General features: G+C 43.2%; 1 protein-coding gene across 1 annotated transcript; it reads right to left on the bottom strand.

The window, feature by feature from the left end:
• Positions 1-3,282: 3,282 nt before the first annotated feature.
• LOC121567064 (neurogranin) lies at positions 3,283-7,476 on the bottom strand. The gene is made up of 3 exons (XM_041877007.2): positions 7,285-7,476; positions 5,547-5,760; positions 3,283-3,900 (listed from the first exon to the last, which is right to left on the bottom strand). Exons 1-3 carry the CDS (start codon positions 7,297-7,299, stop codon positions 3,845-3,847), a joined length of 285 nt encoding a protein of 94 aa, XP_041732941.1. The 5' UTR covers positions 7,300-7,476; the 3' UTR covers positions 3,283-3,844.
• Positions 7,477-14,315: the final 6,839 nt, after the last annotated feature.

The following is a 14,315-nucleotide window of genomic DNA, read 5'->3' as shown; positions in this document are numbered from 1 at the left end:
TATCAGACTTTAATATTATGCGAGTTTCAAACACACCGACTGATTGTTTTTCCCCACAACATTCACCAGCCCTTAAAGGACTAAACACAACCACATATCTGTTTTTAAAAATCTATTTTACATTCAAAATGAGATCAAAATAGATTACAAATTACAGAGATTGCATTCTGTCTCAGCTGAAGTATTTTATTTCTGGAACAGTTTGTTTCTGCATTGAAAAACATTGATTAACAAATTGTTGTATTTGGATGCTGTTAATCTTTCCATGGTGAAATACACAACATAACTAAGAGATTTTGAACTCTTTTGGACTAAGCTTTCCATCAAACTTTTTAGAAATTAATTTACCGTTCCTTGCTGCTGAAGTGCTATGTTTGGAGGTGTCTGTCTGGCATATTGATTCTACACTCAGCGTCATTACATAGCTGTGTCTGGATACCTGTGGGAACACTGGGAGAAGTGGTGAGGCGCTGTGTCAAGCTGAGAAACTAGTGCTGTCTTCTGTGGCTTTGTGTTGCCATGGAAAACCAGTAGAATGTCTCTTTAATGCCTTATCATTCAGCAGCTGGAGACAGAACCCATTCGGAGTGGGAGAGATTCCTTCAGTGCCTCTGTGTGGCTGGGCTGAGCTCAGATGTGTGTGGGAGTGAGCGTGGGTGAGCTGTGAGTGAGTCTTATGCTTCCTCCTTCCATATCTCAACCCTGCTTTTCTCATATGGAGAAAAAAGGCAACAGAAAGAGCACCTCAGCCAATGAAACAACACTGACTATGAAAGTAATCTTTTCGACTAAAGGAGTATCCAGATTCACTGTAAAGGACATCGCTGACACAACCTGTCATTTGTTGTTTTGAGATTGTTATGAAAAGCACTATATAAATGTAATCAATTATTATTAATTATTACTATTATTTGTAAGATGATAAGATATTTGGCAGCAGTCTAACAGTTGATGCACCTGTTGAAATGTGAGACACAATGACAATATTTTTCTGAGAAAAATCATTATATGTATTGTATTCAAAGCTGCAACTTGAATGGAAACTGGGGAAAGATGAGATTCTGTTCAACCATCAGTCACAAAACCAGTATGTGCAACTAATCAAACAATCAAGCAAGTCTACTACTTGTCATGTGATATGAGTTATTCCTGGTGTTCCCCTACAGAGAAAACTTTTGGAAGACCAGTCACCATTTGTTTCAGTTTAGTGGTGGGAAGACTTTCCAATTAACAGCTATGCTTATGCTGCATTACGGTTGAGTGAAAAAAAAAAACAGGTTGAGTAAAAAAAAACAGTTCTGTCTTGAGATTGCATTCCCTACATTACTTTTGGAATTCATTTAACTCTTAAAGGGGAAGTTCAGATTACAATTGTTCCTGGACCATAGGCTACTTTCAGGGTGAGTAACCATCTAACATCAAATCGTAAAATCCTGAACTTTCCCTTTAAAACTAGGGTTGATGCATTCTATGAAACACCATTCAATTTCAGGTGATAGATCATGTTCTGTAATAACTTGTAGTCAGCGTGATCATGTTTGTAATCATGTTGATAGAGCTTGAAGACGCTGCTGTTATTTTTGATTCATTCCATAATCCTAGCTCAATAACCTTGGATACAGTCATTTGCGGGTCAAGTGTTAATCACTGCTTCTACATATAAATGACTCATCTTTTTCAAACACCCATCACCATATCCCTGAGTGGGTAAGGGTCAAGACTTGTTTTTGTTATGAATTATATATTCCTCATATATGGTGCTCTGAACAGCTGAAAATGATTTCCTACACAAACATTTTTATAGATTTATTGATTTACATTTACATTTTAGTCATTTAGCAGACGCTCTTATCCAGAGCGACTTACAGTTAGTGAGTGCATACATTTTTCATACTGGCCCCCCGTGGGAAACAAACCCACAACCCTGGCGTTGCAAGCGCCATGCTCTACCAACTGAGCTACAGGGGAAATGTTATTCCTTTACAATGATTTAATTAAATCTGTTCATGAAGCATGATGATAATCAGGGGTTGGTACCGGTTCAGGGAACAGAATCGAAAACCAGAAAATAACTACATCTTTTGAGAAACAGAATCAGAACCGGGAACGAAAGTGATCTATATTGTTCTGGAACAGAACCGTTATTTTAAAAGCATGGGAACCGATTAATAACGTTATTTTACGTTCCAGGCATTTTTTCAGTCCCATAAAAAATGCAAGAAGGTGCCTATGCAAAGCCCTCATTCTGTCACTCAAAAACGTATTCCAGTGTCTGCCTGCCAGCTGAAAATCTTTCCCAGTGTGTGTGCATGTGTAGGCTACCTGCCCCTCTCCCTCCGAATCTTAGTCTACTGTAGCCTACTGAAGTTGCAAGCATGATTCAGAAATTAAGATTTTTTATTAGAGAAGAATGGATTCACTTTTTCAATGCTATCACGTTTCACATTGGATTTATTACCTACAAAAAGGTAAGATGCGTTTTTAACTCTGGTGCCGCTCTGCACACACAAGCTTGTTAGATAGCTAGCTAGCTAGCTCTGGTCCAACTTTAAGCCAACTCTCTGAAGTTCAAAGACATTCAAAGTTCCTCCATAGAAACCGCTCCTCCGTAGGTATAATTATGTGGGCCTAATTCAGATAATGCATGTCATAACAATGCCCAGCGCTTCAAGCCAAGCCTCCTCCTCCAGCATCTCTCGCTCTCTCCCCACCTGCAAAATTTCAGTTGCATCTCATGCCCTACACTTGCCCGTCCATCGCGCATGTAAACAACTGTAGCCTAGGCAACCGTTAGCGCCCATGCACTATCGGCTGCCTAGACTAAAACAACTATTGCTTGCCCGCTCCGTAGCAAGCTCTATCCGCACTGATTGGTGAAGTTATTTAATGTCGAGCTAATGTAAAAAAAAAGATATATTTCAGAGGTTTATAAAGGAACAGAAATGAAAGATATATACTGGTACTTTTTGGGGGTAAGAACCGGTTCAGAACTTTGCAGGTCGGAACAGTGGAACGGAAAGAAAAAAATGAATGGTTCTGTTCAGAACGAAACAATTGGTTCCAACCCCTGATAAAACATACACCTGATTTAGGTCAATATTTAATATAAAACACCAATTCTGTACCCATAAACATACTGTTGGAGCAGAGGATATGACTCCATCTCCAGGATAAAGCTGTATGTGAGTACTACTATCTGCAAATAAACTATAGTACATTGTACTGCATGCTTACTGTGTTGGAAGATCTGATTTGGAGAAAATGGTGACGCTGACCAATATGTGAAAGTAATTCCATTATTCATTACAGTGCACAACACTTAAAAGACTGCAAATCTAGATAACAATAAATTAATTATCAACTTAAATAGTATGCCTTCCAATAACCATTAAGGGTCTCTACCTCCCTTTTAGCGATATTGTGTACACCAAAAATAATGAAATTGTAATTATACAAGCACTTGAAACAACGCAGAAACAAGCATTCCAGCGGTTGACGTGTATTCATAATGCATAATTGTACACAAACTTTATAATCAACTCAAATTAGCCCTGTTTAGCATGAGAAAACAATTATTATCAGCCTCACATATCTTCTGGACTAGCACACTACCAGAAGTTTCACAAGTACATGCAGTGAGGGATGCAAATGTGGGTCAAAGACGATCCACACGAATTGGGACTGGAAGCAGGAAAGTGTTAAAGAGTTCACAAATCAGATGACGCAACCCAAAATCTGGATAATATACTACTATTTTGTGTTACATAGAAAGTTGCTCCCATGGAGAAAAAAAAAGGTACAGCCATGCTTTTTCTTCTTCTTATCTTCATCGAGGTCAGAGGCTTCACTGTTCCGGCACTGATGTGTCATCTCTCTCTACTCCTTCTGATCCTCCCGATTCTAAAACAGACGAAGAAGAAGCAGATTTTAGCACTGCAGATGGAATGATGCATTCATGTTGCCATTACTCGCTCACACGCCATAGTGATGTTGACCCCCAACAGTAGCGAGGCTATAATGACAGGTGCAAGAATGAGATTTCTCACAAAAGGTTGTGATAAGCATGATAGTACTGAAAACATACTGTAATGATTTGATTGGTATTATTAATCCTGGTGAAACACTTCCTATGAATACCCTCCTTATAATGCATTAGGTGTTATAAATGACCTTATAATGCATTATAAAGACTGTATTCATTGGAAGCGTTACCAATAACCCAAGTGAAAAGCAGAGGCTACTCCAAGAGGGAGAGATTTCGCGGGCCCATGCCTCTACGACAAGGAACATTAATTCTACTGTGTCTCAGCGGTATAAGGCACCTGGTGTTAAAAATAACACTGCTACATAAAGATGCTTGGCAACCAAGAACTGGGCTGGGGGTTGGTGAGGCTCAGAGAAGGCTTACATTGGAAAGTAGTTTCTCTGTCTTTCTCAAGGATGGGGCTAAACCCAATTCAAATACTGTTGAGGTGAATCAACTGGACCTGGATAATATTCTAACCCCTGTCCCATTTTTTCACACACTCAACACAAAAATGAACACACACTAATGTTGTATACTCTGCCCCTGGAATCAGAACTTGAAATAAGCTGCAATGTACACTTTCTGATTCCTGGAAGTATATTCGAGGCTTTAGTCACCCACCAAAAAAGTTACATTTCAGTAGCTGATATGTTTAAATAAATACTGACAAAAAATGTACTGGAGCTCAACTATAAAAATATTGTGGCAAACCACTTTCAACATTTATTTGGCAAACTGTACAGTTTTACCATGAATATATTTCACCCCAAAAGATGTTGATTAGATAGAAAGGCATGTTATTCACTTTATATTTGAACACTATCTCAGAACATCTAGATAAGATTTGCCATGGTTCTGGGCACCGACACCCTCTCACACGTCTGAGTTGTTATCAACATTTCTCATTAGAATGTATCCATCTATTTGACAATATAACTAGTGGAGTATTCATTAATAATCACCTCAAAGGCATTCATTGTAGATTTCAATCAGGCACTGCAGCCTTTATGGAGTGATTAAAGAATTGGATGGTGTGTCACATTACATACATTGAAATAACTCATTAGGTACCTTTAATAGACCTAGTTAATAATGCATGGCTTTTAAATTGGTTTCAAGCAGTGTTCAATGATGGTCCTTTATGACTCCCTGCATTATTATGCATACAATGTATGCATTTGATGTTGAAATCAGATCAATAAATGCATTTAATATAGTTATGGACACAAAATGGTTGTCCTGTTACGTTGTTAATAGTGTGCAAATCTGGATGTACAAGATGTAGGGGATGTCAGGGACACAAGCATCAGATCCATAACTGGTTTGTCAGCCAATGTCCAAAGTGAAAGTTACGGTACTAGATGAAAATACACTGCAATAATTTGTCTATAACTGTTACTGATGACATAGGCCTACACCAGATTAGTCCTGATAGTCCTGAGGGTGATATTAATGCTAATACCAGTCTAAACCGGTTTGGGTCTACGTGTGTGTGTCAGCGGACACTAGAGTCACTGACCTGTTTCCCCCTGGTTGCCGTTGAGAGCCTCACCACTGCTGCTCACCTCCTCATCCTCCTCCTCCCCCTCAGGCTTGTCAGCAGGCTTAATCTTCTTCCTGGTCATGTGACCGCGGAAGCCAGCCTGGATCTTGGCAGCTGCCTTGTTGGCCTCAGGGTCGTCCAGAGGTATGTCCATGATGTCCTCCTCTTCCTGGGGTGGGCTGCATTCCTCCTATAAGAGGACAAGTATATCTGAGAAGTTAGGTGATTTAGAGGGGGCTTGGTTGAGGTAATGTAACATGAGGAAGGGCCCCAGATTAACTTCTGCCTAGGGGCCCAAAATGACTAAAACCGCCTGAGAACAACACCAGTGGATATCAGGCTCTCTGTGGTTGTCAGTGATAGTGAAATATCCTCCTCAATTGCATCCTCAGGGTCCTAAAAGGTCCAAGGGCTTAAAAGTCTACAAGGCCCTTAAATCACATTGTAACTCTACGGACAGAAGCTCTATCTTCTCTGGAGTTTTTCCTCACACCTATTGCTTGAACTTCTGCCATTGCTAAACTGGAACGGGTTAACGGCTATGTAAACGATGTTCCCAAACTGCTTAACCTGACACTCAACACTATGCACAGAAAGGAAATACGTTTCTCTGTTCCTGTGTGTTTCAAAGTGATTCACAATTTCAAAAGTTGACAGTCAGCCAGACTGTCCATCAAGAGTGAGAAGAACATGAAGGGAATTCAACTTTAGATCTCTCAGACTCTCTCTCTCTCTGACACTCTCATAACACAAAGACAGCACCATTGTATACCATGTAGCTTATTACTGGCAGAATACACAAAGCTGGGTTGGTGAGTGGTGGGTAGGTGGCTGAGGTAGAAATCTCCTTATTCACAAGTGGTTACAGAACAGTGACATGGTTGTCAGCAATCATCCAAACGCATCCGCTTCACCCCACCAGTTGCTCATCCCCTCTTTAAAATGTGGTGCATAAGCGAAACAAAGAAAGCCCACTGCACTGTAAGGAGATGCATTTGAATGTGTCCTCAGTGAAACCCCTTAGTGTGGGAGTGTGACCACCCACTATTACAGATAGCATTACAGCTAGCAGTCATTAGCTTAGGTCTAACGGCTGAGTAGGATGCCAACATTCGCATATCTTACAGCAGCAGAAAGACAGGAGTGTTTTTCGTTACGTCGTGAGATTTTTCTAATTCTTCAAGGGGTTCATCTACAGTAGGCTCTAAATGTGTCATCTCAATAAGCTCAAATGACTTGCAATCAATGAAAAAAAAGAAACATACTCATACTTTTAACAACCTATACTCATTATGGCTATCAATATCATCCTACCATAGATATTCATAAAGTATTAATTTAAAGCATTTCAACCAATCCATACGCAAATAATATAGTACCAATTTGGCAGAAAGTTGCCTTGTGAAGAAAGCTGAAGCAGGTGGACATCTGTTAGATCAGACAGCTGGAGTTTTCAGGGCTGATAGTCTGAGTCTCAATGAAACAAGCAAGCCAAAAGACCATAACAAGGAAACAAATGATTTTCTGAGGGTTCCTAAAATATAAAGCTCTGTCAACACATTTATAAAAGCCTTTTAATAAATCCAATTAGAATAATATAAAAAAGCTGTAATTCTGTTAAAAAGCTGTAACAAAGGAATAGTTTTGTGTGGTTACTTGTTAGATATTAGTTCAATATATTACACAATACATTTAATTTCAAGCATGTACTCACAACGTGGCAGTCCATGATGAGCAATCTGAGAGATGACAGTCTTCGGATGAACTGACTTAAAATGCCTTTTGCCTGTACTCAGTGTTGACCGAGAAAGATTTATCTTGTGTCTCCACTAGAGACGTCTCGTTCCCACTAACAGACACTTTATGCTCACTAGTATACGCTTGCATAGAGTGTGTGAGAGAGAGGGTGGGAGAGAGAAAGAGAGAGTGTGATACAACCTCCTGCAAGCACACAAACCATGTGGTCTATCTTCCCAGTCTCATTAAGGTTGATAACCTGCTGTGCTCCCACAGACCTACTGTCCTCCTCACTTCAAAGACTTACCTGACCTCAAAGTACAGTATATGACAAAGACAATAACTAAGGGTCTCACACATTGCAAAAATCTTTTAAGTGATAATTGTACGTTATGACACGCTAAAGTCCACTTTAACACATTGTGTCTGGTCATTTGGCACATGCCACATACTGGACCATTTGGCACATGCCACATACTGTACCATTTGGCACATGCCACCTACTGTACCATTTGGCACATGCCACATACTGTACCATTTGGCACATGCCACCTACTGTACCATTTGGCACATGCCACCTACTGTACCATTTGGCACATGCCACCTACTGTACCATTTGGCACATGCCACCTACTGGACCATTTGGCACATGCCACATACTGTACCATTTGGCACATGCCACATACTGTACCATTTGGCACATGCCACATACTGTACCATTTGGCACATGCCACTTACAGTACATGCCACATACTGTACCACATACATACTTATTTCACATAACCTTCAAGTAAAGTGTAACCGGAAAACCCAAGAGAAACCACGAACACAATGTACAGACATGAACATGTAGTACTGGTTTTGTTGAGAAAAACAAATGGAAATAATTGCTCAGTTGTACACAGTTAGAGGGAGAAGAAAAAAAACCTTTCCATCGTTCAGATCCCAGCTGCCACCACCGCCCTCGCTCATTGCCTCTGAGACAGGGAGGAGAGGGAGAAACAGCAAACACATCCATTTGTCTGTGTTCCTCTCTTACATGACTGCCACCCCTGTTTCATCCCATTATGTCAATATATTACCTTTCAAAAACCCATCTGGTCATGCTTTGTTTCAGCTTTGAGTTAACGATCTGAATGTACAACCAATATATTTTCTTATGGTCTGATCTTCTCACTAGATGTACAGTACCAGTCAAAAGTTTGGACACACCTATTCATTCAAGGGGTTTTCTTTATTTGTACTATTTTCTACATTGTAGAATAATAGTGAAGACATCAAAACTATGAAATAACACATATGGAATCATGTAGTAACCAACAAAGTGTTAAACAAATCAAAATAGATGTTATATTTTATATTCTTCAAATAGCCACCCTTTGCCTTGATGACACTAGGCCCCGTGTAGCTCAGTTGGTAGAGCATGGCGCTTGCAACGCCAGGGTTGTGGGTTTGTTACCCACGGGGGGCCAGTGTGAGAAAAAAAAAATGTATGCACAAACTGTAAGTCGCTCTGGATAAGAGCGTCTGCTAAATGACTTAAATGTAAAATTAAAGCTTTGCACAGTCTTGGCATTCTCTCAACCAGCTTCACCTGGAATGCTTTTCCAACAGTCTTGAAGGAGTTCCCACATATGCTGAGCACTTGTTGGCTGCTTTTCCTTCACTCTGCCGTCCGACTCATCCCAAACCATTTAAATTGGGTTGAGGTCGGGGGATTGTGGAGGCCAGGTCATCTGATGCAGCACGCCATCACTCTCCTTCTTGGTAAAATAGCCCTTACACAGCCTGGAGGTGTGTTGGGTCGTTGTCCTATTGAAAAACAAATGACAGTCCCACTAAGCCCAAACCAGACGGGATGGCGTATCGCTGCAGAATGCTGTGGTAGCCATGCTGGTTAAGTGTGCCTTGAATTCCAAATAAATCACAGACAGTGTCACCAGCAAAGCACTTCCACACCATAACTCCTCCTCCTCCATGCTTTATGGTGGGAACTACACATGTGGAGATCATTTGTTCACCCACACCGCGTTTCACAAAAACACGGCGGTTGGAACCAAAAATCTCAAATTTGGACTCCAGACCAAAGGACACATTTCCACTGGTCTAATGTCCATTGCTTGTGTTTATTGGCCCAAGCAGGTCTCTTCTTATTATTGTTGTCCTTTAGTAGTGGTTTCTTTGCAGCAATTCGACCATGAAGGCCTAAATCACACAGTCTCCTCTGAACAGTTGATGTTGAGATGTGTCTGTGACTTGAACTCTGTGAAGCATTTATTTGGGCTGCAATTTCTGAGGCTGGTAACTCTAATGAACTTATCCTCTGCAGCAGAGGTAACTCTGGGTCTTCCATTCCTGTGGCGGTCCACATGAGAGCCAGTTTCATCATAACGCTTGATGGTTTTTGCGACTGCACTTGGAGACACTTTCAAAGTAATGATGGACTGTCGTTTCTCTTTGCTTATTTGAGCTGTTCTTGCCATGATATGGACTTGGTCTTTTACCAAATAGGGCTATCTTCTGTATACCCCCCCCACACACACACACCTTGTCACAACACAACTGATTGGCTCAAACGCATTAAGAAGGAAAGAAATTCCACACATTAACTTTTAAGAAGGCACACCTGTTAATGGAAAAGCATTCCAGGTGACTACCTCATGAAGCTGGTTGAGAGAATGCAGAGTGTGTAAAGCTGTCATCAAGGCAAAGGGTGGCTATTTGATTTGTTTAACACTTTTTTGGTTACTACATGATTCCATATGTGTTATTTCATAGTTTTGATGTCTTCACTATTATTCTACAATGTAAAAATAAAGAAAGACCCTTGAATGAGTAGGTGTCCAAACTTTTGACTGGTAGTGTATGTTAGAAATGTATGAAACTGTTTGGTTTGGGTTGTGACGTGTGTGTGTATTTGTGTGATATGTGTGTGACATGTGATAAGTGTATATTTGACTTTCCCTATGTGTGAGTCATTAATTGTCACCTTGTTAATCTATCAAAACCAACTTAAGGATGAGTACAGTACAAAGTGACTAAACTGCACTTTGCCTACTGTGATGTCACGAGAGGCTGTGTCCTGGAGGGACGTTACATCCCCCTGAGGTGGCTGCAAAACCCAGACAGCTATGGCTCCATCTGCTGGTATGGTCGGGAACTCCACCCCTCTATGGCCAATCTTCCCACGCAGCTGAAACAAATGAGGAGCTGATGAGCTGAAGGTTTTGGGAAGGGAAGAGACACAGTCTCCAAGCTGGGCTCTCTGGAGGACAAGAGTGCTGCACGTCCACTTCCATGAGGAATATAAGGATTTGGAGATACTTACCTTTGGGAAATACTCACCTTTGGATATATGCACCTGTGGAAATACGTGAGAGACATTTGGAAGGACTTTTTGCTGGGTTGGCCACTAGCTGCAACGTGGACTACAGTAAGGCTGGGGAAAAGTTATCTGAGCGAGTGAGAATTATGACTTTGGATGTGGAAGAGACATCCCTGAACTGTTAACCCTTAAAGAGCCACAAGAGAACAGAATTTTGTTATATTTTCGTTAATTTCCCAAGACCTATAATAAAATCCTTGTTTTGTTTGAACCTTGTCTCCTTGCACTACTTGAGCAATCCCGCTGAAAGCTGTGTAGCCTCTCGTGACGTCACAGGTGGTGGAGAATACGGGCACGCTCAAGCGTTAATAGTGCATGTCAGAGGAGGATACCGAAGGTTTGATCACCCAGTTTTCCAAGTTGGCCGTAGGCTCCCCGCCGACTGAAATGGAGGACATATTGAAAGCCCTTGTTGCTGGCCAGCAAGCCCAGATGCAAGCAAACGTGGCTCTCTTGGAGGAGCAAAATAAAGCCAACCTTCTGAAGGCAGAGGAATTGCAGTTGCAGAGACAGAGGGTGGTCCAAAATACCCGCCCAATAAAGGCAAGTGACTTTATATCTAAGATGGGAGCTACCGATGACATTGAGGCATACCTGCATGCATTTGAGGCCACGGCCACTAGGGAAGCCTGGCCCAAGCAACAGTGGGTTGGTCTGTTAGCCCCCTTTCTAACCGGGGAATCGCTGAATGCTGTCCGGGACCTGGGCCCTGACCAGGGTACTGACTATGATGCCCTGAAGTCTGAGATCCTCAGCAGATATGGACTCACAAAGTTTGGTATGGCCCAGCGCTTTCACAGCTGGACCTTCCAACCAGACCAACCTCCTCGGGCGCAGATGCATGAACTTGTCCGAATCGCAAGGAAATGGCTGGATCCGCAGAGGAATACAGCAGCGGCGGTGGTGGAGGCCGTTGTGGTGGATCGTTACCTACGCGCCCTGCCTTATGAGGCAAAACGGTTCATCAGTCAACAGGCCTTGACCACGGCTGATCTGACCGTGGAAGCTGTGGAAAAGTACCAGGCCACAGCGGAGATGCTGAATGCTTCCCGAAAAGACCCCAGGAGTGCGGCCCCACCACAAATGGGAAGAACCCGTCCAAAGGACCCCAAGGTCTCGAACCCAGCCACGTCAGGACTTATCCCGGCTCCAGGGGGAGCCAGAAACCAGGCGGGTCCAAGAAGAGTACACCAGGAGGGGGGAAACTTCGACAGTGTTACCGGTGTGGGGAGATGGGACATATCTCCTGGCAGTGTGGGAAACCAGCCGATGAACCTATGCCCACTGCGGAGTCCTCCAGCTCAGCACCCACACACCGTTTTGCCTCGCTCTTGGGAGTCGTAGATGGCGGCCCAGATCGACCCCCCCACCTGCCCGGTAACGGTGAATCACCATGATGTGGAGGCCTTACTGGATTCTGGTAGCCGGGCCACCCTGGTGCGTAAGGATTTGGTGGGCCCAACGTGTCTGACCCCGGGAAAGTCCTCCCAGTTTCCTGTGTCCATGGGGACACCAGAGAATACCCCATTACTGAACTTACAATGACCAGCACACGGGGAACCATACACACGACGGCGGGGGTGGTTGATTCCCTCCCGTCCCTGTCCTAATTGGACGAGACTGCCCAGCCTTTTACCCACTCTGGAGAGAGTCTCAGGAGAGGATAACCCGAGTACCTCGGAAACGGAGAGGCAAGACTCATCCTGGGAAGGCTCCGGTGCAATCCTCCGAGTTACTCACTCCCGCCCGGGCTCTGATAGGGATGGCAGGTGCCCAGACCGACACAGAGACGGAGCTACAGAATCTGGACAAAGAACTGTCTGGTCTGAAGGGGACCGCGGAGAGGTATCGTTTGTTAAAGCAACAGTTAGACATGAAGACAGAAGAGTTAGATAGCCTCCAGGCTAAACTCCAACAGAGCTCCTTCCCTAAGCAACAGGAGGAGCTGGAGAGGCTGCGCAGGACCATCGAGGAGTGTGAGGAGACCCTGCGCAGTAGTAAGGAGGTCCAGAAGAAGGCAGAGGAGAAGTACAAGGTGTTGGAGTACAAGATGAAGAATGCGGGGAGCGAGAGAGAGAAGGAACTGAAAGCTGCTCAACAGAAGCTAAACTCTGCTAAAACCAAGGCTGATGCGTTCAGTAAGAAACTCAAGGAGAGACAGCAGGAGGCTGAGTCCCTGGTCCTAGAGTTGGAGGAGTTGAAGAGAGAGCAGTCTGGCAAGCACCACGGCAATGCGGACGCCCTCTCCCGGCGTGATGCCTTCTTTGCTGCCTTTACCCCGACGAGGACGTCGGTCCCGAGGAGGGGGATGTGTGATGTCACGAGAGGCTGTGTCCTGGAGGGACGTTACATCCCCCTGAGGTGGCTGCAAAACCCAGACAGCTATGGCTCCATCTGCTGGTATGGTCGGGAACTCCACCCCTCTATGGCCAATCTTCCCACGCAGCTGAAACAAATGAGGAGCTGATGAGCTGAAGGTTTTGGGAAGGGAAGAGACACAGTCTCCAAGCTGGGCTCTCTGGAGGACAAGAGTGCTGCACGTCCACTTCCATGAGGAATATAAGGATTTGGAGATACTTACCTTTGGGAAATACTCACCTTTGGATATATGCACCTGTGGAAATACGTGAGAGACATTTGGAAGGACTTTTTGCTGGGTTGGCCACTAGCTGCAACGTGGACTACAGTAAGGCTGGGGAAAAGTTATCTGAGCGAGTGAGAATTATGACTTTGGATGTGGAAGAGACATCCCTGAACTGTTAACCCTTAAAGAGCCACAAGAGAACAGAATTTTGTTATATTTTCGTTAATTTCCCAAGACCTATAATAAAATCCTTGTTTTGTTTGAACCTTGTCTCCTTGCACTACTTGAGCAATCCCGCTGAAAGCTGTGTAGCCTCTCGTGACGTCACACTACAGATAGAGATCAGTCATAATGTCCCTGGGAATAAAGAAGAGTAAAAAAGTAGACAAAGTCACTGGACAAGACATTTGGTATAGGTGAGAGTAGATGGCCTACATTTAAAGGCGAGAAAGAGAGAGGGGATGGATATGCTGCAGATAAGTAAAGTTGCAAAATACAGTGTTCTAATGAATAAAAACTAACCGGTCTCCCTTTTCTCAGTTTTTTGCCACAAACCCACAAGCCATATGCACAAATTCGCATTGTCTAGCAAACTATCTACTGGTAGTTCATCATGTGCATCTTCCAGACTTTCCCTGATAAGACTAAGAGGGGGAAAGGATGGTGCAAGTTGCCATGGTAACATCCCTCTAAATCCTACTCTCCCTACCTCCCAGCCTAAGACCACATCGGCCCAAAGATATCAAATGGGTTATTGGTGACAACCCACTCGGCACACATTGGTTGATTCAACGTTGTTTCCATGTCATTTCAATGAAATTAAGTTGAACCAAAGTGGAATAGACATTGAATTGACGTCTGTGCCCAGTGGTAATAGTCTAAATCATGCAATTCACATTAGCTCAGAAATCTTGTTTAGGGCTCATTGATCGTTTAGACTGGAAAACAAACATGGCACTGAAAATTCTGATCAAATATATTAGGCTATGCACAAACAAACACACGCACTAGGGTTGGATGATGTCAAACCACCGTTGGG

Source organism: Coregonus clupeaformis, chromosome 5 (genome assembly GCF_020615455.1).
Source record: "Coregonus clupeaformis isolate EN_2021a chromosome 5, ASM2061545v1, whole genome shotgun sequence".
NCBI classification, from domain to species: domain Eukaryota; kingdom Metazoa; phylum Chordata; class Actinopteri; order Salmoniformes; family Salmonidae; genus Coregonus; species Coregonus clupeaformis.
This window is presented reverse-complemented; position numbering and strand designations above follow the sequence as displayed.

Coding starts and splice junctions, on each gene's coding strand:
- LOC121567064 (XM_041877007.2), bottom strand. Junction 3,901..5,546: donor CGGCAACCAGGGGGAAACAG/GTCAGTGACTCT, acceptor CGTCTGTTTTAG/AATCGGGAGGATCAGAAGGA.